This window comes from Camelus ferus, chromosome 8, assembly GCF_009834535.1.
Source record: "Camelus ferus isolate YT-003-E chromosome 8, BCGSAC_Cfer_1.0, whole genome shotgun sequence".
Taxonomy (NCBI): Eukaryota; Metazoa; Chordata; class Mammalia; order Artiodactyla; family Camelidae; genus Camelus; species Camelus ferus.
Window position 1 is genome coordinate 74,361,341 of NC_045703.1, and position 26,935 is coordinate 74,388,275.

The 26,935-nt window shown below is 53.0% G+C and overlaps 2 protein-coding genes and 1 long non-coding RNA gene across 17 annotated transcripts in view; 2 read left to right on the forward strand and 1 right to left on the reverse strand.

The window, feature by feature from the left end:
• Nucleotides 1-514: 514 nt before the first annotated feature.
• Nucleotides 515-9,936, reverse strand: DLL1 (delta like canonical Notch ligand 1). 2 transcript variants are annotated; one of them, XM_032485403.1, is made up of 12 exons: nt 9,412-9,936; nt 8,374-8,778; nt 7,905-8,201; nt 7,125-7,185; nt 6,659-6,916; nt 4,747-4,807; nt 4,105-4,235; nt 3,832-4,001; nt 3,500-3,716; nt 1,710-2,505; nt 1,265-1,382; nt 515-1,180 (listed from the first exon to the last, which is right to left on the reverse strand). In XM_032485403.1, exons 2-12 carry the CDS (start codon nt 8,425-8,427, stop codon nt 1,175-1,177), a joined length of 2,169 nt encoding a protein of 722 aa, XP_032341294.1. In that variant the 5' UTR covers nt 8,428-8,778; nt 9,412-9,936; the 3' UTR covers nt 515-1,174. The 2 variants fall into 2 exon arrangements, with proteins under 2 accessions (XP_032341294.1, XP_032341295.1); XM_032485404.1 differs by lacking the exon at nt 9,412-9,936 and having other exon boundaries at nt 6,677-6,916; nt 8,374-9,337.
• On the forward strand, nt 6,047-19,477 carry LOC116665508. Its single transcript, XR_004322173.1, has 3 exons — nt 6,047-6,057; nt 7,082-7,087; nt 19,396-19,477. It is a non-coding gene; the product is annotated as an uncharacterized LOC116665508 (long non-coding RNA).
• Nucleotides 19,478-21,077: 1,600 nt separating this feature from the next.
• The window catches only part of FAM120B (family with sequence similarity 120B), a 72,950-nt gene continuing 67,092 nt past the window's right edge, over nt 21,078-26,935 (forward strand). For 12 of the 14 annotated variants that reach the window (XR_004322175.1, XR_004322177.1, XR_004322174.1 and 9 more), the window contains exon 1: nt 21,078-21,168. The gene's annotated coding sequence lies outside the window, so the exon portion shown is untranslated. Of the gene's footprint in view, nt 21,169-24,989; nt 25,291-26,935 lie in introns of those variants that run through there. The other 2 variants (XM_032485409.1, XM_032485406.1) reach the window with 2 other exon arrangements.

Consider the following 26,935-nt stretch of genomic DNA (forward strand, 5'->3'; position numbering starts at 1 on the left):
AGAGGGCTCTCATCCCTACTGCCTGTCCCCCTGCAGCAGTGCTTGAACGAGGAGACAACTGACTCCTTTAAATTAACCAGAAATAAGCCCACAAGTGGATGAGCAAGTAGTTTTCTAAGACAAAAACCATTTGCCATGGCAACAGTAAAGTGCCTCATGGGTATTTGACCAAAATGAGGCTTCGTCCCAGTCCTGATAAAGATCAGCCTCCAGAGGAAAGCAGCCAGCCCCGAGGTGTCTCTGCACCGACCGTGGGCAACGTGGCGTTCACAGCGACGAGGGGCTGCTCGGGGAACCAACAGCAGCACTCGGCCTGCCCTGACTGAGAGTCATCTCTGAGGGTTCTCCAGAGGGGCCGAGGGGCGAGGCAAGCTGCTTTTAATCAATCCGGTGAAACCGGGCAAAGACATCAGAAGCAGAAAAGCAGAGTCCATTCCTGTCCTCAGGGCCTCGGACCACGCGTGTGAGTGAGGGCAGGTCTGCTGTGAGGAGCACGAGGAATCACGCCTCTGGGTGTCGTTCATAACATTTATTTTGGAAAAATATTTTAAAAAGGAATTTTTTCATTAACAAAACAGTAAAAAACTCAAATAACATTTGCACAATATTCCATAAATACATTTATATACAAAAAATATAGTCACATAGACCCGAAGTGCCTTTGTACATATTTACCAAAAATTTAAATTATAAAAAATGAACATCACAAAATACTCAAGCTTTACAGATATCATGAAAAATATTTTTACAGGTCCAAAAAATAACACACATTTTTTTCCACCTAGAAAAAAAACACATTTTAGTATCAAAAAGGACGATGAAGGCAGTATTTGTGATTCTAATTCAAGAAAAGACTGGCTCATGAGAATCCAAAATATACACTTCAGGCAGTGCATGCTTCTTATGTAGTAATTAAGTCCATTCATTTAAATATATATTTTTTAAAAGCAACTGTCCATAGTGCAATGGAAACATCCTAAAAAGGCAGTGCAGCAGGCACCTGGAGCGCCCGTGGCCGCAGCCCGCCGGCCACGCCACAACGTCAGGAAGAGAGCCGGGCTTCTCAGCAGCGGTCCATGAAGCTCCTCCTCTCTCAGCAGCATTCGTCGGGGCATATATCCTTGGAATTTTACTTAGTCTAAGAGCAACGGGAATTTGCCGCGTGGCCTCCGCTTTACACCTAGAGGGGCCGCAGGACGGTGGGAAGTCAGCGCCAGCCAGTCTACGCTCCGGTCCCCACCCAGGCCGCCAGCTGCGCACTGACCTCTGTCGCGATGACACACTCATCCTTCTCCTCGGATATGACGTACACCGACTGGTACTTCGTGTCTTTTGAAGTGGAGTGCACAGAGTCCGGCCTTTTTCTTTCAGATGCTTCTCCACTAGGAGGAAAACAGAAGACAACCACAGTCAATCCGAGAAAACATTTCTGAGCAGGAAAACGACCAGAGCTTGGAGGAACACACCTAGCTGGCCCTCAGCACCCCAGTGTTGGGGCGCCCTCCCCAGCCGGCCCCCGCCCAGCCCAGCCCTCAGCACCCCAGTGTTGGGGCACCCTCCCCAGCTGGCCCCCGCCCAGCCTGGCCCTCAGCACCCGTGTTGGGGCACCCTCCCCAGCCGTCCCCTGCCCAGCCTGGCCCTCAGCACCCATGTTGGGGTGCCCTCTGGGGCTGGTCTTCCCATGTGTCCCCTCTGCCCATGGCACGCACCCTCTGAGTGTCGGGGTGCCCTTCTCCTCCCCCACAGAGCCCTGGGGCGGGCACTTGGCATCGCGCTTGCTGTGGGGGTCCCTCGTGGCGGTGGCGCCCCTAGGGTCCTGCAGCAGGTTACAGCCCACAGCAGGGTCGAGGGCCTTGAGGCTGCTCTTCTCCACACCCGGTTCCGCGTGGAAATCCACCTTCTTATTGGTGTTCTTGATCTGCGTGGCCCCAATGACGCTGACGGAGATGTCCTTCTCCCGCTGGCAGTTGGCCAGGTTGTTCATGGTCTCTGTCTCCCCCCGGCAGGGGTCAGCAGGGGGCCGGCGCTTCTGCAGCCTCAGCCGCACGCAGACCACGGCAGCGGCACAGCCCAGCAGCAGCATGAGGACCAGCACCACGCCCGCACACACGGCCACCCAGGGGAACGGCCCGGCCTGGCCCTCCACATACTTCTCGGTCAGATCCACCACCACCGGCCCGAGGGGCGGCTCGGGGAGCAGGAACTGGCAGTTCGGGCCCCCGTAGCCCCGGGCACACTCGCACAGGTAGCGGAGGGCCCGCTCGTGGCAGGTGGCCCCGTTGTGGCAGGGCGCGTGCTCACACCTGCTGATGGGGGCACTGCAGTTCCTGCCCGTGTACCCGGGGGGGCAGGTGCAGGAGTATTCATTCACACCGTCGTGGCAGGTGCCCCCGTTGGCACACGGGGAGGAGGCACAGTCGTCCACGTTGTCATCACAGTGCCTCCCAGAGAAGCCAGCCTGGCAGCGGCAGAGGTAAGTGTCGCCGAGGTCCACACACTGTGCACCTGGAACGCGGGACACGGGCAGTGGCTTGTCACCCAGCAAATGTCCTGAAGCATTTGCTGCATCACACACCAGCCTAGACGAGGTTGTCACTTAACAGAACACACGTCAGATATGAGCCCGTGGTGGGGAGTCTGGTCTAGCTCCATAAACACAGAACACAGGCTCCGGCCCCTACGTGTACTGGGCAAGATCTCTGCCTGCATCCCTGCCTCGTCATCAGAGCAAGCCAACAGAGGACTGGGCCACAGAAGAGGCTCAAGGCGATGGCGGGCTCACCCACAGTGACAGGCAGTGAAAGCAGGAATCGAAGACCCAAAGAGAGAAAAGAAGGAGGAAAGAAGCTAGGGAGGGGTCTTGGTCCTTCCAGAGTCAAGTCTGCTAAACCTTCCTCTCCAAAAATGAGACATCAGTGCCTCTGTTGGTTCAATGGATGGAAACAAGCAGGAAAAAAGGGCCAGAGCTCACAGGGCTGCCGCGCCTCTGCATGGCACACAGAGGGCAAAGCAAAATGACTCCTCTCCAAGCATCAGCGTGTCTAACGGAGAAGCTCCAGAAGTTTCCAGACCCGTTGGCCGGTCGGGGGCCCAGTTTCCCTCCCTGTGAGTTTGCTTAGGGCATCCCACCCCTCGTAGAGACCACAGCTCCTCGCACAGACACACCAGCTCTACGTGGTGGTGGCACGAGCTGCCCTCCGACACACAGTGGCAGAGCTGGCGCTGGGGCAGACCGCTGGTGCTCAGGATCTTGGGCGCCTGAGACACACTGCAGGCAAGTCCTTGCCTCTCCTGCCTGTGGCATTCCCTGCAGAGAATGAATATTCCTGCCTGTCTTTCTCACTCCCTGGGCATTTCCAGGCCGAGGATAAAATTTCTAAGAAGAGTTTCTCACTGTTCAGACAAAAGGGCTCCTGAAATTCGAAGTAACTTGCAAACTGATGAACTGGGCTGGAAACTAAGCGCACATGCTTCTGAGGCACTCTCCGGCGGCCCTTACCATTGGGACAGGGCGAGGAGCTGCAGGAGTCCATCTTCTTCTCACAGTTGAAGCCAGAGAAGCCCAAGGGGCAGCGGCAGGTGTACCCCCCTTCGGGGTTGTCCGAGCACCGTCCCCCATTGAAGCAGGGGCCATCGGCACAGGCCATGGCACTCAGCTCACAAATCTGGCCGTAGAAGCCAGGTGGGCAGGTGCAAGAGTAGCTGTTCTCGAGGTCCTGAGGAACGGAGAAGGTGAAGAAAGCTTTCTTACGTTGCTCCAAGGGAACCGCGCGGCCCGTATCAAACCAGGACTCCCGGCGCAGCAGGGGTGCCCACGGTGGCCAGACTCACCGTGCAGCTCCCTCCATTCCTACAGGGGCTGGTGCTGCACTCGTCCACCTCCGTCTCGCAGTTGGCCCCCGTGTACCCGGGCCGGCATGAGCAAGTGTAGCTTCCCTGGCCTGTGTTGCTGCAGGTGGCCCCATTCCTGCAGGGCTTGTGGTGTGTGCAATAGTTCAGGTCTGCGAGAAAGGAGACAGGAAGCCCAGGGTTAAATTCTTGAGACTGTACTTCCCGGGGCCCAAGACGGGGAGCCAGGCTGCCCGGAAGGAACAGGAGGCTTACCCTGGTTGCAGAAGAGGCCCCCCCAGCCTTCCTGGCAATTGCACTGCCAGGGCTGCTGGCAGGTGCCATGGAGACAGCCTGGGTACCGAATGCACTGGTCACAGTACCGGCCCTGCCAGCCCACTCTGCACCTTAGAAGAGAAGATGGAGTCAGTGGATGCTGACACTACTGGGTTCCTAGCAACACATTTTGCACACATGAAAATCTCTGCAAACAGCATCCACACCGCTGGTTCCCAAATGAGGCAGAACCCTGGAAGGCACTCAAATACAAACTGAGGCCCGGGTCCCATACAGAGGGTCTGGTTATGGGTGCCAGGGCCAACCAAGGCAGCATCGCTAAGTGATTCTAATGTGCCGCGAAGTTTGAAAACCACCTACGTGCTCTCCTTTTCTGTGCCAGTTCTTTTTAACCTCCATCTGCAAGTTCCACAACCGCCAAGGAGCTCACATGCTGACAATCCTTGACCCTCTGCACATCCATATATTTTTTAAATAGAAACACCAGAAAAAAACAGGCCCCCAACTAGCTAATCTTAACTGAGTTTCTTACAAGATCATCTAGAGTTGCCTTACAAATATATTAGGTGGAAAAGGACAACAAGAAAAAGGAAATTAAAAAAGCAATTTTTACAAACTTACTTGCATTCCCCTGGCTTGTCGCAAAACCCATGCTGCTCATCGCACCCTGGCAAGCAGATGGCTGCAAGAAGAAAAGGCACAGGGTCAGCCCACCAGAGCGCCCCCCAGCACAGCAGGCTGCAAACTGTGCCGGCTCCGCAGCAAGCCCATGAGCGAGCATATCGGAGGCCGCTGGTAACACGGACTTTACTCAGCCCAGGAGCATTCTTCTTAACACAGCGGCTCAAGGACAAAAGAGCACGGAAGCCCCCACCCCCACCGGCCCCTTTTCTTCTAAGAGAGGGTCAGAAGTCCTTCCCCCCCTCCTCCCCCACTTCCCAATTCTATGCACAAAGCTCCACCTCTTAATACCCAGAAAGTGTGTGTTAGATAAGGGTGGACAGCTGGTATGCAGAGTACCAGGGCAAGACAGCTGCTCCATTGTCTGCTCTCTCCCAGCAGCTGCCCCAGTGCAACAATACCGGCCCCTCGCCCCATGCCCCCACCCCTCACACACACCCTTAGCATGCACACACCACACATACATACACACGCACACACGCACGCACACGCACGCGCACACGCACGCACGTGCACCCTTTCCGCCAATGGGAATGGGTGTGTGTCCCTGCTGCCTATCCCCAGAGAGATCTAATCGGTGGCACGCGCGAGCTGGGGGCGGAGAGAGAATCCAGTGTTTGAATAAGAAGAAAAAGTTTAAGTTTATGGCTACCCCACGGCGAGGAGAAGGGAGGGGAGCCAGGAGGGAGGCAGCAGAGGTTGGGGGCTGGCGGGGAGGCGAGGTTGGGGGGTGGCGGGGAGGCGAGGCTGGAGGCTGAGGCTTCGAGCTGGCTTCCTTCCCCTGGTTATGAAACTCATTAACAAGCCACTCCACAAGTTTTTAAGACAACAGAGGCAGCTCAGGCCAAGGCGGGCTCCAAGGAACTGTGGAAAGTTGAGCAACAAGGACGCTGAGCGTGAAGACCTACCCTCACCCCAGGGACAAGTTAAAACTAAGAATCTACCCAGCAAGAAAAGGTTAGCTGTCTCCCGGGCAGAAGGAAAGTTCACTGGGGTTTCTGGGGAGCTCCAGGGCCCACCCCACCCAGCTATGGGGAAATCTAACACCTGGGACTGCAGGATGGCAGTGAGGCTACCTGAGTTCCGCTGAACCAGGCCTAGGAGCCAGCCGGTCCTCATAACCCCCATCCCACCTTCCCTGGTTTCCTGCATCCTGGACAGCCACCCTGCCCGCCTGGAGAATCCCCAGCTGTGGGCAGGCAGGGCCTAAGTCACTTTTGTAAAAGTATTTCCTCCCAGGCAAGACGCTCTGTGAACATCCCTCAAGTAGATGCATGGTGCCCAAGACGGGCAGGTGGGCCCCTCCTGGGCAGGGCTGGTAGAGCCAGGCCTCGACACACACCCACCCGTGTCCACAGACCCCCACAAGCAACAGTGTCACAAACAGTGCTCGTGCATCACATGTAATATTTGTAAACACGCCGGCTCCACAGAAGGCTGAGCTCCAGAGAGAAATAAAGCACTTTTCAACGAGACGCTGTCCCGGCAAAGAGAACTTGGTAAAAGCACACCCTGCACACAGCCTCCACTCTGTTCCTCCCTTCCTTCCTCCCTCCCTTCCCTCAGGCTTACTTCCTGACCCCTGGCCCTGTCTCCAAAATCCTTCCTGATTAAGAAAGGCAGCTTCCCATAGCGGAAGTTAAAACGTCTGAGCTGACCCCGACCGGCCACTGCCTAACTGTGAGGTCTCAGCAGTTCTCTCAGGCTCCCTGGCCTTGGTTTCCCCACCAGAACATCTTGCGAGAGCTAAAATCCCGGGATCCCCGCAGCTCAGAGAACGCTCCCCCACTGCCCCGGAGTGCAGGCCTGGAGAGGGGAGACTGAGGGGCAGCAGCCTCCCACAGGGACTCACGCTCGGTGCAGTACTGGCCTTTCCAGCCAGGGTTGCAGACTTTTTCCCCTCTCTCCCCACAGGTGAAGTGGCCAAAGGCGTCATCGCGGGGGCGGCAGAAGACGGAGCAGCCTTCCCCGTAGTAATGCTCGTCACACACGAAGCGGTAGGAGTACTTGAGGTCGGTGCGGCCGCTGCTGTGCTGGTCCTGGGACCACTCCTCGCCCACCGTCAGGTGCCGCTGCGTGGCCAGGCGGCTGATGAGTCTCTCTGGGTTCTCTGTGGGAGGAGGTGCTTGGTTGGCTCTGACTGAGAACGCAGGGGCTTGGGGAGGGAGGGAGGTGGAAAGGAAGCCAGGGAAGGAGGCCCAAGACTCATCCTGAACCTTTCCGGGGAACATGCAGAATGAAAAATGTAGACGATGCTTTCCCAGGAGATCTGAAGTCAGATGTATACTAACTGGGAAAGCAGTCTGCACAGTCTTTACCTGTTGCCAGGTCGTCGGGAGAATCCGTGTGGAGAGCTTCAATGATCAGAGAGAAGGTGCCCTGGGAGAAAGGGGGAGGAGACATAAGACAGAAATGTTAAAATAAAAAATCAAAGCTCTCGGGACAGCCAAGTAAGCGGTGGCAGCTCTGCGTGCGCCGTGTGTCCTGGGTGGGGGTGGGGCTCTGGACATCGCTTGCCTGATTTCAGTTTCCTTAAGGAAATGGAAGAGCGTTTAAAAGAATGGTTTCCTGACGTGTTTTTTCAGCCTGTTAATACAGGATATCGCGTTTAAAAAAAAGAAAGAAAGAAGGAAAAAGAAAAAAGACCGCTCGGAGCAGGCGGGGCTGCAGGGAGCTGTCAGAGGCCTTCCCGGGAATGAACCCAACAGAGGGGCTGGGGGCTGTCAGGCTCCTAGGGTAACAGAACCACCAGCCGGACCAGGAGCTGGGGAACTCGAACCTTCCCACGTGAAAGGGTCTGTTCCACTTGGGGGCTCGGCACCGAGGCCGGATACGGAAATGTCCCGGGTCCTCGGCGCCTCTGCCTCATCGCGCCCCGGCTGTCACCCTTCCCCCACCCCTACCGGCCGCCAGCGGGTCACTCCGGGCGTGGAGGCAGCGCCCCAGGCCCCTGAAGACCGCGGCGCCCACCTGCCCGAGTCCACCCGAGCGCCCCTGTCGTGCGCCCCCGCCGCGCCGGGGAGCCGGGCCGGTCTGCCGCCTCCACCCCTACCTGCCGCCCGCCCCGCCCGCCCAGCGCCCGCAGGTTTGGCGCTCACCGGCCAGGTGAAGCCAAAGGGGAAGCGGATGGGGTTGCTGAAGGCGGGGTCGGCTCCCTCGCCGTCCGGGAGGCTGAAGGAGTCGATGCCCAGCACTGGCGTGACAGCGCTGCCGTAGGTGCAGGGCGGCTCGGGGGACACGCTGGCCTGATAGTGCTTCAGGCACACGCGGAAGAAGGTCCGGCAGGCGCACGGCGGGGGCCCGGCACCCCCTCGGCAGCAGTTGCGGTTCCCCAGCAGCCCCTTCTTGTTGACGAACTCCTGCAGCTTCAGCTCGAACACCCCGGAACTCCAGACCTACGGAGGAGGCTGTGGCGTGGGGCTCTGGGCGCAGGGACCCGGTCTCGCCGCGTCCTTTCCCCCGTGGGACCCGCGCCCCGGGTCCCCATCTGACCCCATAGGGCCCCGGGGCGCCCCGCTGACAGCCTACCTGACAGCGCGGCCCTGGGGACCCCACCTGGCTACTTACCTGGCACAGGAGGGCCGAGAGCACGGCGAGGGCCAGGGCGCACCGCCGGCCCATGGTGCACCGCCGGACGCGCTCGCTCTTCTGGTGTCCCCCTCCTCTTCTCAAGTCAGCAGGGAATCTCGGGGAGGAATGTGGCCCTAGGAACGTGGGCAGGAAAGGGCCGCCGCGTTGCCCCGGGCAGGGATAATCCGGACTTCTTTCCTAAAAGGTCCGTCTCCGGCTCTTTCCGAGGCCGAGGCTCCTTAGATCCGCCCCGCGGAGGCGACGGCAGCTCCGGGGATGAACGAATTTTAACAAGGCTCCCCGGAGAGATTGCTCCTGGAGCGGCAACTTTCGGTTTTCCCCTCTTTCTTTCAATCCTCCAGTAGGTAGGGGTCGTCTGCTTCCTGGTTTTGTCTCAAGCTTCTTCGTAGGAGGGGGGGAAAAAAAAGAAAAGAAAAGAGAGAAAGAAGGAAGAAAAAAAAGAGGAGAGAGAAAGCGTCCAGAATATTCAGCCCAATTCCCAACGAGCTGAAGGGCTCCCCGCGAGTCCGATTAGCGAGCAGCGGTCTGGAAATCCCACGCGCGAGGCGGTAATCCGAGGCCGGCGGAGCGCCTGCCGGTGCGGCCCAGCCGGCTCACTCGGCGGCCGCGGTCCGGGCAGCGCCCTGGACCCGAATCTTTCCGAGGGACCCAGCCAGTGCCATCCAGGTCAACACCCGGGGTCCCGGCCCGGGTCGCGGCGGAGGCTGCGCGCCAGGCTGCGCGTCCGGTGCGGCGCCGGCCGGGGATCCACAGGCGCGCAGGGGCTCGGGCTCACCCCGCGCCGCCGCCTTATATCCCGCCGGCCGGCCGCATGGCTAATGAGATGCAAATGAGCAGCCCCCCAATCTGGCGAAAGCTGTCACAAAGGAGCCACTTTTCCAAACCCTCCTCTCAATGGATCGCCAAATGGTCAGTGAGCTGTAAAATGTGCAACCCTCCTCCCCGCCCCCACCCTCCCCGCCCCCGGCCCTCCCCTGCCCCCGCCCCCAACACCCCCCACCACACCAAACGCACTCATTTACATTCCTGCAAAATGTTCACCGCAAGAATCCCCTCTGCGCCCGAGGCCGGTGCTGCCGCCCGGGCTCCTCGGCGCTCCCTCCCGGCCACAGGCTCACAGAGGCCCCTGGACGCGCGGGGGTGGCGCTCCTCCCCTGCCCTGCGGAGAGCAACCCGGCGGGTGAGGCCGCGTCGGGCCTCGGGAACTCTCCGGCCGCCGCTGCGCCTGCCTCCGTCCCCCTCGCGGGCCGCAGCCGGGGCCTGGGGAGGGGGGCGAAGTCAGAGGCCCAGTTTCCTCTGGGCCGCCCCTTCTCCCCGGCAACCTCTTCCTAAGGAGGAGTCTCTGGGGCGGGGGACCCGGGCTCAAGAGGGAGGGGGCGGGCGCGAGCAGTGGGGAGAAGGTGGCGGGAGCGCAGCGGCAGTTTCGGGAAGTTTGGGAAGGTCTGTCACCCAGACCTCCCAGCCGAGGACAGCGACTCGGCGTCTGGAACACAGAGCCCGTACGTAGGGCGGGGCCGGGGGCAAGCGAGGCGCCCGAGAGGACCCCGTTACCTTGACACAGGGTGTCCCCGCACCAGTCCGCGGCCGCTGGGGGGCGGGGTCTGGGTAGCCGCTACCCACAAGCCGGGGGATCCTGACGCCTTGAACAACCCCTCCCCTCAGCCCCCAAAATACACACACACACACACACACACCCTTCCCGGCGCGATTCTTGGCCACGGCCACCTTTCCTGGGTCTCCGGACCCTTTCTCCTGGGTATCCCCCCTCGGCCTCCCTCTGCTTGGTAAAAAGTGAGTTTGGTGTGTGTCGTTCGCGTGGCTGTCATTAAGGCAGTCTGTTATTGTGCGAGGCTGAATCAGTGGCTCTTTGTGCGCTCAGCTGTATGGTAATGCAGACCGCACCTGCTCCCCGCACAATGCGGAGAGAAAGAGCTCCCCTCCGCGCGCGCCGCGGCCTCTGCAACAATGTCCGGCACATGTTTTAAAGACCCTCCGGCCCGACACCCCCCCCTCAACCCACAACCTTTGAACAACCATCACCTTATTAGGTTTTTACACGTCCGTCAGACGCTAGAACTTTTGTTTTGATTTTTTTTTTAGGGGAAATGAGTTTATTGGGAGGGCCGAGAACACACGTATCACACAATGAGCTATCTAAATTGTTCTCATGCTTGCGGGCGCGGTGCAGAATTAAGGTGGGGGCATGGACTCCTACTCTGGCATCCAGCTCTGTGCTGGGCGCGCTTTGCGGTCTCTTTCCCATCCCTATCTGCTCCTTCAACCTCCCCCTCAACACCAAAGGCAGCTTCATCCAGGATGAAAGGTGTGAGTGTTGGAGTAAATGTCACTTTGATGGGAGCACAGCCCCAGGGCGCCTGCCCACAATGGCCTCGCTGTAGGTGTGGTACCTCCGCCTTACTGGTGGGAACGCGCAATATCCTGGCAAAACGTGACTTTCTTTGCAGCAGATGTTGAGATCACAAAGTACCATATAATGCAAAGAGGAAAAATTCTCAGATACCAAGTAAAACCACCGTAGACAGCAATCTGAAAATCAGAAGTCATCCTCAGCCATCCCTCTAGCCTTTAGGTAACAGGCTCTCCAATACCTGTAAAGTTTTAGAATCCACAGATTTTAGGTTTTCCACTGATACCTCCCTAGAGAAGCAAAGAATTAATCAAAAGTAATGTGTATGTAATATTTAAGGCTGAAATGAGAAAAGTAGGCTTGGACTCCACCAGAACCCTATATGGTTTGGTTCAGAACAAATGGAGACTTCAAAACCTCCTGTGCCCCCATGACGGTGGCAGTCCCAGCATGGCCACCCTCTGGGGACTTTGCAAGGACTCGCTGCATCACCATAGGGCTGGGCCAGCGCGAATCCTAATTTAATCTTGCCACCTAGTGTCAGCATCCTTTTTTCACTACATCCATGTTTCCTCTGAAAGCTAATTTCTGAGAACTCTGCTCCCTACTGCATGGAAGCTGGTGAGAGAGAGAGTGTGTGTAAAAGAAGGGGGAGAGAGAGAGAGAGAGGAGAGATGGGTGGGGAGGAAGGTGAGAAGGTTCCAGGAACAGGGGAGGGCAAAAGAAGAAAGGAATGTGAGCTCCAAATCCTCTGTGCTTAGAGGCTGAGAGTAGATTTCAGTAAGAAATGAAATATCAGGAACCTTTTAATTAGAAAATGGAAGTGGGAAACAGGCTCATCTGAATGCCTGTTTAGAAAACTGGAAATAAAAAGTTTCACGTGCAAGAGCTTAAACCTTGGGGGGGGGAAGATTTGCCCCCAAATCTTTAACAACCACCCCCCCCTCAGTATCAAGTATTTGTTAAATTGACATGGCACAGATTTCTCGATTACAAGGGCAAAGCGGAACTGAAAGGCATCGTAAAATCCATCAGAATCCTGCCCAAAGCGTTCATTCTTTTCCAACTTAATTTATGCCATGCAATTCTGTATTGGGGAAATCAAGCAGAAAGCCCTTTTCTTGTCCTTCCTCCTCCTGCTCTTCTTTCCTCTACTTTTTTCTTCCTCTTCTCTCTCCATCTTCTTCTCCTTCTCCCCCCCCCCCACGTTGGTCCCTCTCCCCCTCTCCCTTTCAAAGCTGAGCTAACGGGAGACTGTTTAACTTCAGTGTTTCTATAGGAGTCTGTTGTAGTTTAACTCCTGCACACCAGTAGCTGAGATGAACAAAGGAGAGACTCGAGGTCCAACTATTCATCCTTTCTTTGCACTTTAATTTTCATTGATTGGGAAGACAAGGGGAGCCCTTAGGGATTCAGGCTGAAGGGGGATGACACGCCTTTAGACGCCATCAGCCCCCTAGCCAGCCATCTGCTCCAAACCAAATGGCGTTTTTTCACTCCCTAACTGCATGTCTGTATACTCCGCAACTAAGCGCTCTGAACCCCCTAAATGCAGGAGGGAGCTTAAGCTAGGGTGTGTTAAATAGACTTGCCTCCGTGTTGGCTGTAGCAGCCAGATTCCCTCCTCCCCACACACCATAAATCCTCACCTTGCTCATTAGGAAAAAGCAGGAAACTTTCTTTTAAATACTTTTTGATGTCTCAGCAAATATACTGTACAAAGTGAGGCTCATTAGGGCTTAGAAGGCACCCAATATATCAGATATAGGAGTGGAGAGAGGGATTTGTCGCCTGGTGTTGGTGTTTTATTTTTGCCAGGCGTGCAGAGCTCATAGCCTGAAAGACCCAGTGCCCAGAGTAGACTCAGTTGTGTAATCAGAAGCATGGCCACAACAGCTACAGCTGAGTTCTCTGTTTGCTGGAGACCCTGATTATTTTATCCACCATTTTATTAGGCCATGTAGGAATAAAAACACACAACCATCATTTTATCAAATTAAATACACCCATTCTCAGCAGTGAGTGTGACCTGCTCCTGTGGTCACCCAAGCCTGTTTCCATCCTCTTTGCCCAAAGAAAGGTTGTGTTCCTGAGGTATGTGTGTGGTTCGAGGTTGTGGCTGGGGGGAGGGGGGTCTGGGCAGATTGCAATAAACAATGGCCAGAATAGGCTCCAGACTCTAAGCCAGCCCCAGGTTCAGTTTTCTGTGTAAACAAGTCTGGAGACTTGAGTGGGGTTTGTGTTTTCTTAGACCAACTGAATACTGTATACCCAACAGAGAGGTTCTCTTATTCCTAAGAAGAATTAAGGTCCTTGTTCAGAACAAGAAAATAAAAAAAACTTCCAGGCAGCAAATCTGGTGTTGATCAAACATGCCAGCTTACTTGAAAAAGAAGAAGGGACCCTAAAGCAAGTTTATTAATTGGTGTTAGTGTCACATCTCCCACCAACACATCGGTCTGCCCTTTCTCCATTGGTCACAGATTTGGAATCCTGCAGCTAGTAAAGTGGTAAGGAACTGGCCCACTTGGTGTGCATATAGGAAGCTCTTACAGATACCTGCGGATAAAACCCCACTGGTACCGGCTGGCTATTAGGGATATTTCCTTACTTCTTAAGGACTGAACCCCAGAGGAACATTTACAAGACACACTGACTCGAATGAATACACGGTGTGTCAGCACCTGATTAAGTTATGTACGGATCGCTCTATCGAAGATTCATGCTAACCCCAAGCCGTCCATTCGTCCACGGCAGGAAAGCGGGACAGATCTAACCTCTGTTCAGACACCGAGGCTTCCCTCTTGCTGCGGATAAATGCTAGGCGGCACACCCATTACGGCCCCACAGCTCAACCTCCCCTGCCCTCCCTGGGGCATTTCCCTCGGAGGAGGGCCGGCCCCCAGGCACTCAGGACCGCGACTGGTGACCGGCAGGTTCGCGTGGGGTGGAGGGTGCGGGGGACCGGAGGACTGAGCCCAGGGAAGAATTTGTGGGCCTGATGCCTCCCCTCGGGTCTCCCTTCCACCCACCGGGCACAGACACCCACGGCGAGGGGAGGAAGCATGGCCCGGCCACGTGGTCTGGAGCGGGGACCCCGCGCCCTGGGGCGCAGCGCGGGCCTGGGTTGCGGAGGCATGCGCTGGTTTGCATGAGAAAGGCGGTCGCGTGGCTCAGCTGGCGGCGCGGAGGCCGCTCCTCCGACCCCGGGATCATCTGCCCGGCGGTCCGCGCTCATCTCCATGACAAAGCGCTGTTTACCTGGCGCGGCTCCGGGCGCCTTTGTCCGGATCGGATGACCGCGCAGCTGCTCCGCGCGCCGGCCGGAGCGGCCCCCGACTGAACGCACTGGGCCTGGCGCTCTGGAGGGCTGCCTGGAGGGGGTGCGGCACGGGTGGGCGTTCTGGAGGGCTGCCTGGAGGGGGCCGCGGTGGCAGGCAGGGCACTCGCCGCAGGGGCGTGCGCGCCGGGTTGGGAGGGCAAGTCGGCGGGTGACCCGGTGCCGCCGGGAGTGAGGCGGCGGCGAGGGGGGGGGGGGTGTCCAGATCACCTGCACAGAGGCACGGCCGCACCTGGGAGTCTCAAGCTCGTGACCGTGTCAGACAATGAGGATGAGAAAGAAAGGGCGGCGAGGGAGACGCGGGCCCTCCCGAGGCCTCGTTCCGGGACGCGCCCCACCCGGCGGTCGCGGGCACCTGTCGCCGGTCCGGGCACCCGTCAATCAACCGGTCCGCGGGGCGGGGCGCGGGCCGGGCCGGAACCGCCTGGACGCCGCCCCGCCCCGCCCGCGTGTCCCCGCCGGACCCCGAGCAGCCCTGCGCGACTGCGCCGTCCTCCCCTGCCTCCCACCTCCTTTCTGCGAGCATCTGCCCGCAGAGGAACAGATGTGGGCACCTGCGGTGACAGGCTGCATATGTTCCATCCTATTCACAGGCATTCAGACGTGGCTACAATGAGCGGCCTTTGTGCGCACAGTCACTAAATATATTAATCTGCACTCCCCAGAGCACCGGGCTGTTTAATTTTTCACTAGCAATAACATCTGATCTAATCCTTAAATCGGCTCCCAAAAGCCTGCCCTCCCGCCCTCCTTTTTCTCCCTCTTTCTCCCCACCCCCCATCCCGAAAAACGTGTGAAGCTATTCAACCTTCCACCTGTTGCCTGCTGAACTGGGCGTGGGTTCCTGCAACATCTGATGTTGGTCGGGGCAGGGGGTGGAGGTGGGGGGCGACGGCGGGAGCGACCATGCAGGGACGCTTCTGGGCCACATGGGCACCGCGAGGGCATGTGTATCAGAAGGAAAATAAACACAACGTGCGAGGGTGGCTCCCGAATGTTGTGCAAACAAAGAACGATGATTATTAAACAGCTTCCAAAGCAGCCCTGCATACCCGTCCTCTCTGTGGAAACGCCTTAAAAATGTACAAGTTCCCATTTATCTTTTTGTTTATTAAACTCTGGTGGTTATTACAGACACCGCTCAATAGGCCACACAGCCAAAAGGTAACATAAATCTCAGATGTAAGACTGAGATTTTTTTTAGCAATTTTGTTGCATGACTCTTTTATCTTAGCATCTCGTATTCTGTTTTGGTTTGTTTTCAGCCACAATGAATCCCTTAGTGCCATTGTGGGTGTCACAATGCAGACGGACATCAGGCTGTGAATGAAGACAGAGGCAGTTTAAACAAACCAAGCTCTTTCTTTCCTTCCCATCCATTGTACTATGAAAGGACCTTCTGCATTCGGCTGCTAGGAGACGGCTTTGCAAAGCCCTTCTCCAATAAATGGGCTGGAGGGAAAGGGACCCCAATAAACAGCCTAAGTATTGGAGAAAAAAGGGGGACAAATTTGGGCAAGTGGTTTTTCACCTTCACATCAACATGTTTCCTAATCTCAAAATGTAGGACATACTTTCCAGCTTTTCAAGAGTTTCCTCCCTTTTTGCCATTTGAATTCTTACTCCCTCCCCTCCACCACCTCCCAGGAAACACAGAATGGGGACAGCACTGGCTCACCATCAAAATCTGTTTTCAAAGTGGGTCTCTGTGTTAGGAAAATGGGGTAGGAGGTGCGGGGCTGTTTATCAGTCATCATCACTGATAACTAATGACTGTAAAGTGCTCTCAAAATGGATACAGGGTGGGGGGTGGAGTGTTGCTAAGGAGGTAGGGGCCTGGTTAAGAGTTTGTATACTTAAGGAACAATCATAAGCTATGATTTTTGTGGTGGTTGGAACTGTTCCTATTAACACTAGTAGGTTAACTGAAGCAATAAACACGGCTGTTTTCAGGTGAAGGGCCCAGCCTGAGGATGTTAGGAATGGTCCACAACCTGCACTTCTCAGGGGCCAGAAATGAGTGCTGGGCCACTACCCACCTGACCACACTCAAGGCAAGTAGGGAAACCACGGCTGGCTAATCTCAGTCACAGTTCACAGCTGGGGCCAGGGTCAGATCCAAAGCATGCGGCAACGAGAAGGCCAGTTCATTTACCTTTTATTCATCCATCCACCCGCTGCTCAAGGGGCTAGAGGTCCCAAGTGACATCAGACTGCTTCCTGCCACTAGGTGAGCTGTACAAGCAGAGAAGCGTTCCTTGGCCTTTTATTTTCAGAAAGAGTTTGTGTAGGACTAATACGTCTTTCTTCAGTGTTTGAACAGAATTCATCAGTGAGACCACTCGCACCTGGAGTTTTCTTTGTTGGAGGTTTTTACTTACAAATTCAACTTAACAAATACAGGGTTTAGGAAACACAGGGTTACTCAGATTTTCTGTTTCTTTGATCAGGTTTGGTAACTTGTATGGTTCAAGGAATTTCGTCTCACCTAAGGTTTTTTTTCATTTTTCAGTTTCATTAGGTAGAATTGTTACAGTTTGACTGCACATATACAATATATTGCATGAAAATGCATGTACACAATATACTGCACATATTTTTAAAATTTACATATATGCATTATTCATTGTTTCTAAGAACATTTAGAGCTTTAGCTTTTTAAACTTACATAGTTATCAAAGGAATAAAGCGAACCACAAAGTAAGAAAAATTCAAAGATACATCATCTCACCTAAAGTTGTTCACATAGCTTCCTTTTAACTCCTTCAGTGTAAGTAAAATCTGTGATACGGTCTTCCATCCTCAGCATGCATAATCTCTGTCTCCAATCTTTTTATCATGCTCAACACAGCTATAGGGTTATCAGTTTAATTGATCTTACCAAAGAATAGTCTTCTTTCAAGAATCTCCATCCCCCACTTCCTGTTGTCTAACATCAGAAAATACTAATGTCATATAATTTATCTAGTTTCTAGTGGTTTCGAATGGAATGACAAGTTCTGGAGGAATTACTCTTTCATGGGCAGAAGCTGAAACAGGATAATTTTGGCTGCAAGTAATAGAAAACCCTAATTCAGTACTCTTAACTGTAAGGAAAAGACATCTTCTCAGGGAATGAGGAGACAGAGTGGTCTTACTGTTAATTTTGGCTCTACGGTTTCAAGGCACAAGGTGCCCTCCATCTTTCTGCCCCAGCATTCCTGCCTTACTGGCCTTGAACATGGGTTAGCTCTCTCTAGTGACTGCATGAAGCCTGAAGGGCCCAAGAAGTCACAGACAGAAGGACGACCAGTAGAGGAAGAGGGGCAATTTCTCTACGTGACACTCTTCAGCAATAAAACAATTCTGTAATATTTAATGTGGATTAACCATGTAGAACTTAGTATGTTTTAATGGCTGTGGGTTTTTTCCTTTCCCAATTTTTGGGAAACACTTTCATCTCCCTTAATTCCCAACTTCTCCCTACTTTCAACTTACAGGTTTTTTTCCCCTTCCTTTCTTTTCTTTCCTGGTTTGCTCTTCTATATAAATCCTTCCTCCCCTGGTTTTGGATTCTGCCCCAAACTGATGAATCTGATGTGTACAATAGGCCACAAGAAGGTCTCTCTAGGTGGTGTGCAGCAGGAGGTGGGGAAGATGTGAATGGTCACACGTAAACTTCTTCGTTCCTTTTACACTGATTTCTATGTCCAACTTTGTTTTTAGTCTCCCAGGAAAGAGACCTGGGAGTAATCTTTGGCTTTTCCTTTCCTTCACTGTCATGTACTGCAGTAGTAAAAAAAATTTTAAGGAGCCTTTAGAATTTAGACAGACTTGAGTTTGAGTAACAGTTGTGCCATTTACTAGCATTTGTACTAGTTACTTAATCATTTTAAAACTTAAAATGAAAAATTTTACTTTTATCAAAGTAATATACTTACAGATTTAAAAAGTCAAATAGTACTGCTAGATTTATTTTAAAAAATAGCAATTGCCCACACCATGCTTTCAAACTCCCAATTCCTTCCTCTGTGTTTAACTCTTAGCTACTTTCTTTGAAATTCGCTCTATTTTTTTTAAGAGTTTATAATGCTGTCTTTCTTTTCCAGTTGTGTATATTGTCTATGGCCTTCCTAACTCTAGAAGATGATATAACACTTCCACCTGATTTCCCAGACCCAGACAAGATCACCTCTCATTTTTCAAAAATAGTGATAGCATCTTTTGATTAAATTACTGTCCAGTATTTACTTTATTAAAATTATGGAGTCATTATTCACAGCTGAGGCATATGCTACAATTGTATTTTATTTTTTGTACAGTTTTGTCTTTACTAATTTATTGCTTATTTACTACATACCTATTACATACTGTCACCAAATACATTGAAGATCTCCTTTTAAAATACTCAAACACATCAGGCATTCCATGGACTCACTTTTCCCTGGAGATGCATCTCCAGAAGGCCTCCGCCCCAAGCTAGTTGGTCTCCTGCTTTCATCCTGGGACTTCTCACCTCTCTCTTCTCTTGGACTCCCTGCTGTCTGGGTCCTAAATATTCCTTTTACTTGACTTCTTAGTTTTGGAGAAGAATATCCTCCAGCAGACTTCTGAGATAAGTATTTTGTAGTTAATATTTTTCAGTTGTGTATCTGAAAAATATTTTTACTCTACCCTCACATTTAAAACTAATATTTTGATTTCATGTTAGAATTATTTTCTTCAGAATTTTGAAATTTAGTGCTCCACTGAACTCATTTTCCTGGAATTATATTGAGAATTTCTAGGCCATTCTGATTTCCAGTTCTTAAATGTGACCTTTTTCTCTATGGAAACTCTTTAAGATCCTTTCTCTATCCCTGGTATCCTGACACTTTGTGACAATGTGCCTTCATGTGGCTCTTCACAGGTTTGCTGTGCAGGGCATTTGGTGGGCCCTTTCCATGTGAGAACACATCTTTTAGATCTAGGAACTTTTCTTGAATTACTGCTTGAGTAATTTCCTCTTCATTTTCTCTGTTCTCTTCCCTGTAACTCTTATTTTTCAGATGTTCAACTTCTTAATCTTCTAATTTTCTTATGTTTCCTCTTTCTCCATTTCTTTTTCTTTTTGTTCTATTATCTGAGAGATATAATCAAATTTATCTTCTTTTATCAATTTTTAAGTTTAAGTTATTGCTTTTTCAATTTTCAAGAGCTTTATTTTCTGAATGTTCTTTTATATACCTATTTCTTCCTCTTTCACTGATATAATATGATCTTCAGAGACTGCAGATAATAAAGTTTTAATAACATTTTTTCCTCTTCTTAGTTTGTTTGTTTTATCCCTCGTCTTCCTCAAATGTCTGTTGATCCTTGGTCATCTGTGTCTATTTAGGAGGGAGCAGAAGTACTCACTGGAAGCTCTGTGGGGTGGAGCCAGGTGCCGTCCAGTGGCAGGCCAGCGGGGGCTCTGGTTGGCCTGCCCAGCTGCCTCCACAGTCTGGCGGGCAGTCTGTCACTGCTCTAAAGTCAGGTCCCTGGGTGCACCCTCACACCACCTGAATCCTGACTGTCATCTCTTTCCCAGCTTTGTTCCTTCCACCTGTTAGTCCTTCGTCTTCTAATCTTGTCTCAGATCCTACCCTCCTTCCAGGCTCAGCTCTCACATTGTCTCCTTGCTGCCTTCTTCATACACATGTTATAAACCTTACTCTCACTGGTTCTGTGATATTTAAGGCATGTTAGTCTGTCTCCCCAAACCCCACATGTGCTCAAGACTAGGGACCATTTCACATACTTGTTGGTCTTATCCTATGGCACCCAACGAGTATTAGGTACTGAGCAGTTTATTGATTTTAGAAAAAAAAATTACAGCAGGAAACGAAAGTCTTATATACAGAATGGAGCGATTCCTTCCCAAATTGTTTAATACACACAAATCGTGTCACTTCAGTTTGGCAATGCTTTTTGAGTGCTTGATCTGCAAGAGATTCTGAAGGAACAACATCTGGCCGTCTTACCTCCCTGATTAAAGCCTCTAGCTCCCTGCGGCTTCCAGCAGGCTTCCTGAGATATGTCTTGTGTAAAGGCAGGTTTTGAGACACATTTAAGCAACCCGATATTATTAATTGAAGTTTGTCAAATATTTACATTAAAAAGTAAGCTAGATTGGTCTCAGAGTTACTTTTCTGTTACCACACTTGGCTACCAAAATGTCCTCTTGGTTAGAAAAGGGTGGCTTTGTGGCTACAGGAATGGGAACCGTGCGTCACCTGAAGCCTCCCTTATCTCCCGCCCAAGGGAGCATGTCCTTAATGTGAACCTTACTGGTCTTAAAAGCAGCTGCAGAAACAAGGTCGAGACGGTGGCTTCCAGAGTCCGAACTCCTTAAGGGGAGTCGGAGACCCTGCATGATCGGGTGGCACGCGGCCTCGCTCCCTCCCACGCCGGGCTCCAGGCTGGCGGGCCCGCCCACTCACAACCGTGGGCTCCGGGCGGTCATCGCAGCCGTGCTAACGAGGCTCCTCGGTACCTCGTGCTCGCCGCTCCGCCGCGTTCTCGGCAAGCGCGGCCTGGGACGCGCCGTCGTAATTGCAACCGACAGACGACGAAGCCCCGGGTCGAGGCTGGATAACGCACCAAGGTCACTCGACTGGAAAGTGCCCCCGCTCAGCCCCCCACCGCCTGCCCTGCGGCAGGAACGCCCTTCGGGGACCGGGCTTCGGGACGAGCCCGCCGCGCCCGCTGGGCGCTCCTCGGCCGACCTCCGGGTTCAGGGTCCCTGCCCGCGCGCGCCCCGCTCACCGCCCGATCGCAGCTCCGGGCGCCTGCTGGAGCCGAGCCCCGCGCGACCCCGGCCTCAGTAGCAGCGCGCGGTTTCCCAGGCAACGGGCGCGGCACCTGAGGGAGCCGGCGCCCCCCGGCGCCTGCGCATCTCGTCCGCCGGCGCCTCCGGCCCAGGCAGCGCAGGCCCCGCCCCCAGCACGGGCCGGGCAGTCGCGCGAGCGGAAGCACCCGACCGGAAGCGGAACTGCGCGGCGTCTGCGGCGGGCTGAGGGCGGCGCGGGCGAGTCTTCGGCTGGCCGTGCTGGCGCATCTCTAGGTAGGGCCGGGCCTCCGGGGCCAGGGCGTCCGGGCCCGCTCTCGGCCGTCGCCTCGGCGCGGCTGGCTGCGCTCGTGGTGCTGCGCCGTCGCGGTCCTGGGACGCGTCTCCCTGACCGCCCGACCCCGCAGCCCTGCTCCCTGCCCGCTCCGCCTGGCCAGACCGCACCCCACCTCCCCCGGCGAGAGATGTGCAGTTCCGGGACGGCCGCGCGGCTGCTCCGCCCGTCCCCGAGGAGGTGTCCTCCAACCCCTGCGCTTGCGTCTCCGAACTTGTCTCTGGGGGTGTCCTGAGCCGGGGCCCCAGCAACCCGCAAGCACTGGGCCCTCGGGGAAGGAGAGGCCGAGGGGGGTGGTGGTGACGTGAGGCTTACAGACGGGACGGTTTGTCCAAGTCAGCCGAGGAGGGGCCAGAAGTTCCTATACAGGAGGGGTATTCAAGCTGAGTTTCGGCTAAGCGGGAGTTGGGAGGTGCTGAGGGGCAGGAGGCCGTTCATTCCTACAGAGGGAACAGAAGGTTTAAGACGTACGGGTTTGAGACAGTCTGACTTTCGGGGGAAAGTGTCGCTTAGAGATGAGGATGGCAGGAAGCTCAAGAGAACTGGGAGCGAGGATGTGATGCTCAGACGTGGATGTTAGAAGAGTCAGTCTGGCAGGTGTAGGGACGTCTTTTGGCTTGAGCATCTGAGTAGATAAGTCAGGGTGAGAAACACGGATGGGAGGCAGGTCTGCAGCATCTATTCCTCACCACTCACCTCCCACATGTGTCCTGCTACTTAGTCTACAGCTGTGTTCTGTGGTTCTTCCGTGTCCAGTGTCGTCCTTTTGTTTTGTCCTCTGTCTTTCCTGAACCGTGGCTTTCCATGTACATGTGCTCTTTGACCTGACCAGGTTTGGACCTTGCTGTTTGGAGCTCTGCACCACCACAGCCCTCACACATTCTCTCTGTGTTGATTTCCCCATCACCCCATCTCTGCCCTAAGCTCTGCCATGGTGGTTCCCCCCACGGTGCCATTCCTCCATCTGCATAACTCCAGTTGTGCACTGCTTACTGGTTGTGTTCATAGAAAACAGTGGAAACGCCTTGGCTGCATTGGGTCCCGACTGCTCATCTCCACACATACCATTTCTTGACCACTTGACCTCCCAGTTTGTGTAGTTTCTAACCACTTAACCTGCCACTTCTGGCCCACAGTTTTCTCATCTGAACTGAGAAGACTACAGTAGGTGACGTCTGAGGTCACTTATAGTTTTTACTCTCTGGGTTCTGCCCCCTCCCTGAGCCTGCATCTGGGTGTCATTTATGGGGCAGGTTTACCGTAAAGCTAGGGAAGTTCAGGCTTCAGGGTCCTCACTTCCACAGGTGCCTTCCCAGGCACTGGGAAGGACTTCAGTGCCCTTATGTTTATTATTTTGTATTTTTTTAAAAAAGGGATTTTGAATTATTTAAGTTTCAAGCCCTGTGCTACTTGGATCCTATGAAATTGGCAGTTAGTCATATCCTGCTGTCTTGGTTTCTGGGTTCTTGTCCTTCAGCCTTTCCTCTTACCCCCTCTGGCTCCTCCTCCTTGTTTGTACTTGTTATTGAGGGTTGAAGAGAAGACATGAGTGAATGGAGCTGGTCAGATTCCTGCTGTAACCTGGCTTTAGTTTTCTCTTGAGTCAGGAAGAGTCAGAGATTGGCAGCCCAGCCCAGTGGGCAGAGCCTTGCGACAGTGTGTGTTTGATTTGTTCACCACTGGGCATCTGCCTCCTTCAAGAAGAGGTGGGTAGTAAGGAAAGAAGGGAAGTCCACTTAACTGAGATCATAAAAGCAAGTCTTACCTCCATGGAAACTAGGGTCGTGGAAATTCATTCAGAGGAATTAATTGCACCCTTATTAGCTTGCAAGTCAGGCATCCTTTACACTATCAGTTATTTTCTCAGAGCTTTGTAACAGGTGTAAAAAACTTTTCATTTTCATTTGCTTTTAGAAGCAAATTCCTGTTTCTTTGTATGGTGTTCTGTGGGAAGAATCTTCAAAGAGATAAAACATGTTATCTAATGTTGAAATTAATTATGTAAGTATAGTAAGATATTTCTTAAGGATTTTATAGTAGTAGTTTAGAATTCACCAAATTGACAGGGAAATCATTTTATTTTTACAAATAAGGAAATCAGTGATGTGCAAAGAGAGTAAATGGTTTGTCTTCAGACAGTAAATCAAGGTCATTGTTAGTCAAAAAACCCCAGCTCCTAAGCACCTTTTTCCTTAAAAACAAGTATGACTCAAGTAAGGAGGAATCCATTTAAGAGAACTCCTACTGTAGAACACTTACTGTAACTTGGACCAAAGCTGTCCTTCCACATACCTGTCCAGCTGCACACCTGCGTGCATGCTGGAACCTGAAAGAACACACCAGAGGTGGGTGAGGTTCCCCTCAGTACTTTAGCTAAAGAGTTAACTCAGTACAGGTTCATGTACGTTATTGTGAGTCATATAAAATGGTTGCCAACCAGGACAACAGGACAGTGACTGAACAGCAGAGTTTTGTGGATAGTTTAGTTTTGGGTTTTTGCCCATTAAGCACCAGGATCTCCCATTTAAGATAGAAATCTTTCTAAAATAGAGCATTTCCCTGCTCTCTTAATAGAATGTGCTAGATATGATACGCTTTCCCTCACTGTCTCAAGCAAACATTTTAAACGTAGTTTGTTGTGTTGAGATGCAGACAGTGTCAGGGCTCGTTGAGGCATGTACAGCTGTTTCCCCCAGTATGGCCTCAGTTCTCCTGTCCCTTTGCTTCCCCCAGTCACCTGTCTCAGGTCTCACCCCTACCCCTGTCTGTCTGCCCACGCCTGCCTCCAGTGACTTCTTACTTTTCTTTACTGTGGACTTAGGAGCTAAATGTAGAACTATGTAGAAGAAGAATTTACAGATGATAAATTAGAGCCTAAGAAGTCTCTTGTGAATAGAATTTTTCAGCTTTAACTCATGAATTTTAAAATTTATATTGGAGTTTTGTTCTGTATTCTGGATACATGAGGCACACAGTTTTATAGGTCATAGGCATTTTCTTTTTCTTTGTTCGGTGGCAGTGGTTTTCATGCTGTGCTTCACTGCCCTGGAAGGGTTTGTAGAGCTGCACTGGGGCAGGGGAAGCCCAGGGCCCAGCCTTCAGGGTTGCTCCTTCGATCTGACAATCCTGTCAGGGCCCTTGGCCCAGGAGGAGGAGCACTTGGGGCTAAGACACCGCCTACAAGCCGGTTCTGCCTCACGATTAGGCCTTCCCAGCACACGTGCCGGCAGCTACCAGGTCACTCTGAAGTGCCCAGTGTTGAGGGTGGGGTCCCCTAGTGAGGGGAACTGGCTTTGGAGGCAGGTGGATTCAAGTCCAGGTTTTGCTGTTACTGCCTGAGACTGCAGGCAGGTGACCTAGCAGCACACGTGGCCGCCCAGCAGCCGGTTCTTCCTGCCTCCTTGGCTGGCAGGAGTGCCTCCCAGTGGAGTCTGAGCGAAACTGGATGATGTGCAGGGGGATGGGAGGGGGTGTCTGCTGCGGGGCTTGCAGAGTAAACTTAGTCTCAGGGTACAGCTCGGGGCATTGCGAAATGTGTATGCACACCCCAGGTGTCCTTTCCTGAGGGACCTTGAGCCTCCACTCCCTTGTTCAAGGTACATGTCTTGGGGACTTTGTCTTGTTCGTTGATGTGTCCACAGGGCCTGGAGCGCAGCAAACACTAGACGAATGTTTCCTAAGTGATTTTGGTCTCACGCCTTTGGCATAGCTGGGGCAGGGGGTGGCGGGGCATGTGGAAGAGGGGCTCTACCCTCCTTTAAAGGTCTTTTGTGGCAGAAAACAGGGCTTTGCGCCCCTCGTCTTGGGGCTCTTCCCACCACGCACCGTACACGGTTTCTGAATCTGGGTGTCAGTGGTCACGGTCAGACTGTGTTCTGGAGGATCCTCCAGGGTGCCTTGAGTCTGAGTGTCAGGACTGTCACAGGCGTTCTGTCTCTCGTTTGACTAAACTTCTTCGAAGTGGTAGTGTTAAAGAAAAACATGACTGACAACTTGCTGAGACAGTGAGAAAGACTTCATTCAAGACTTGCATGGGGAGATTGACAGCCTCCGGTAGAGTGAAGGTCAGTGAGAGTCAGGGTTGGGTGGGGATTACTCTGATCATCAGGGCAATCAGATTTCAAGGGTGGGATTTTCTGTGAAACTGAGCAGGAATCTTGCTGAAATTGGTGGGGATGAACTTGGCATTCAAGGTGGAGGCCTGTGGGCAGGAGGGCCTAGGACCCTGACTAAAGTGTGGTCAAGGAGAGCATCTGGGTCAGTAGTCCCAGAGTCCTGTATGGAGGCCGTGTGGGGCCTGGGCACAGTCTGAGTGCGGCCACCCTTGGTTTACCGGCTCCCCTGGTTGGCTGCACATTCACGAGTTCCTGGTAGTTGTGAGCATGGCTGTGTCTGTGCACTGGCCCAGGACACGTGTTCATCTCTTGGAATTTTCAGTCCCTCTTGTCACCCTGCTGTGTTGAAAGGTCCCTGTAAGTTCCTGTTTTTAGGTGGGTTAGCAGAGAGGAGAGGAGAGGGTCCGTGCCAGCATATGTTACCCCTGAAAGAACAGTCACCGGAAACTCAGAAATGAAGCAAGGGAACAAGAGGACTGTGTGCTTGTTGCTGAATCCTGGGCCCTTGTTTAAGAGATTCACCCAGGATTATCCAGTTTTCTAACAGAGTGTACCTCCCTGTTCTACTTGCTGTTTACTCTTGATTAGAGCCCAAGCACTGTGATACATGTTAATTCGTAGACTTTGTCTTGTGGAGACGAATTATTCCTGTCTGGTAAAGTTATATCCCAAGGTTATGGTTTTATTACTCTGTAAGACATTAACACGATTTGTCTCCAGTTTACAAAAGGTCATTTTGGTCAGCCAGCTCTTCACATGCGCTCTGGACCAGCTTCCCATCTTACAGCCCCCTCATTAACTTATGCTTGCTGAACGTTCTGCTTTGACACTGGTGGGGTGCTGGGTGTGCCTGAGGTGGCCACAACTGCTGGTACTGATTGTCCTGCAAACACTGCTCCCCAGGGGAGGTGTGCCCTGGGCTGGCCCTGGTCCACTGTCCCTGTGTCCAGAGTGACTCAGCCCTTCTCTCTGGCAGGCGATGTGCATGTGTTTTTGCTGAAGCCTGCCTCTCTCCCTTTCTCCAGGGGTTTGTTGATTGAGAGATTGTGGTAAAGGACCTTCTGTCTGGGTTTCTCTTTGCCCTTCTCTCCACGTCCTCATTCCCTGGTAACTCAGTAGGCAGGGATGGGTCTGGTGTGAGGAGAGTGAGCCATTCCTGGGCGTGCGGCCACTGCCAGCGCTACAGACCCCAGCCATACTTGTGTGCCTGCGGCTGTGCCTTCATGGGCCTCCTGTGCTGATGCCGCTTCCCATGCCAGTTTGTCAGCTCCTTGAGGGTAGACGGTTCTTGGTCCTCTTTCTTTGCCCGCAGTTGATTCCCAGTTTCTCTTTATACACCTGCCCTTTGATGCCTTCATTCACTCATAAATAACTTGCTGGGCCCCTCACATGCCAGACACTGTGCTGGGTGCTAGGACGTGACAGACAGTGGTGTCACCTGCCCTGAGTCCCACATCAAAGTGGGTGGCCCCCCCCAGACTGTATTTTGGACAGTAGGGCTCCTGCCTGAAGAGACATAACTTTTGTTTTCTTTCTGAACAATTATCTAGATAAGGAAAATTTCCTGTATAACTTGCAGCTGTGATAAGTGAAA

Coding starts and splice junctions, on each gene's coding strand:
- DLL1 (XM_032485403.1), bottom strand. CDS start 8,427: ATGGGCCGGCGGTGCGCCCTGGCCCTCGCCGTGCTCTCGGCCCTCCTG. Junction 4,002..4,104: donor GGGCCTCTTCTGCAACCAGG/GTAAGCCTCCTG, acceptor CCTTTCTCGCAG/ACCTGAACTATTGCACACAC. Junction 1,383..1,709: donor GGCACCCCGACACTCAGAGG/GTGCGTGCCATG, acceptor TTTTCCTCCTAG/TGGAGAAGCATCTGAAAGAA.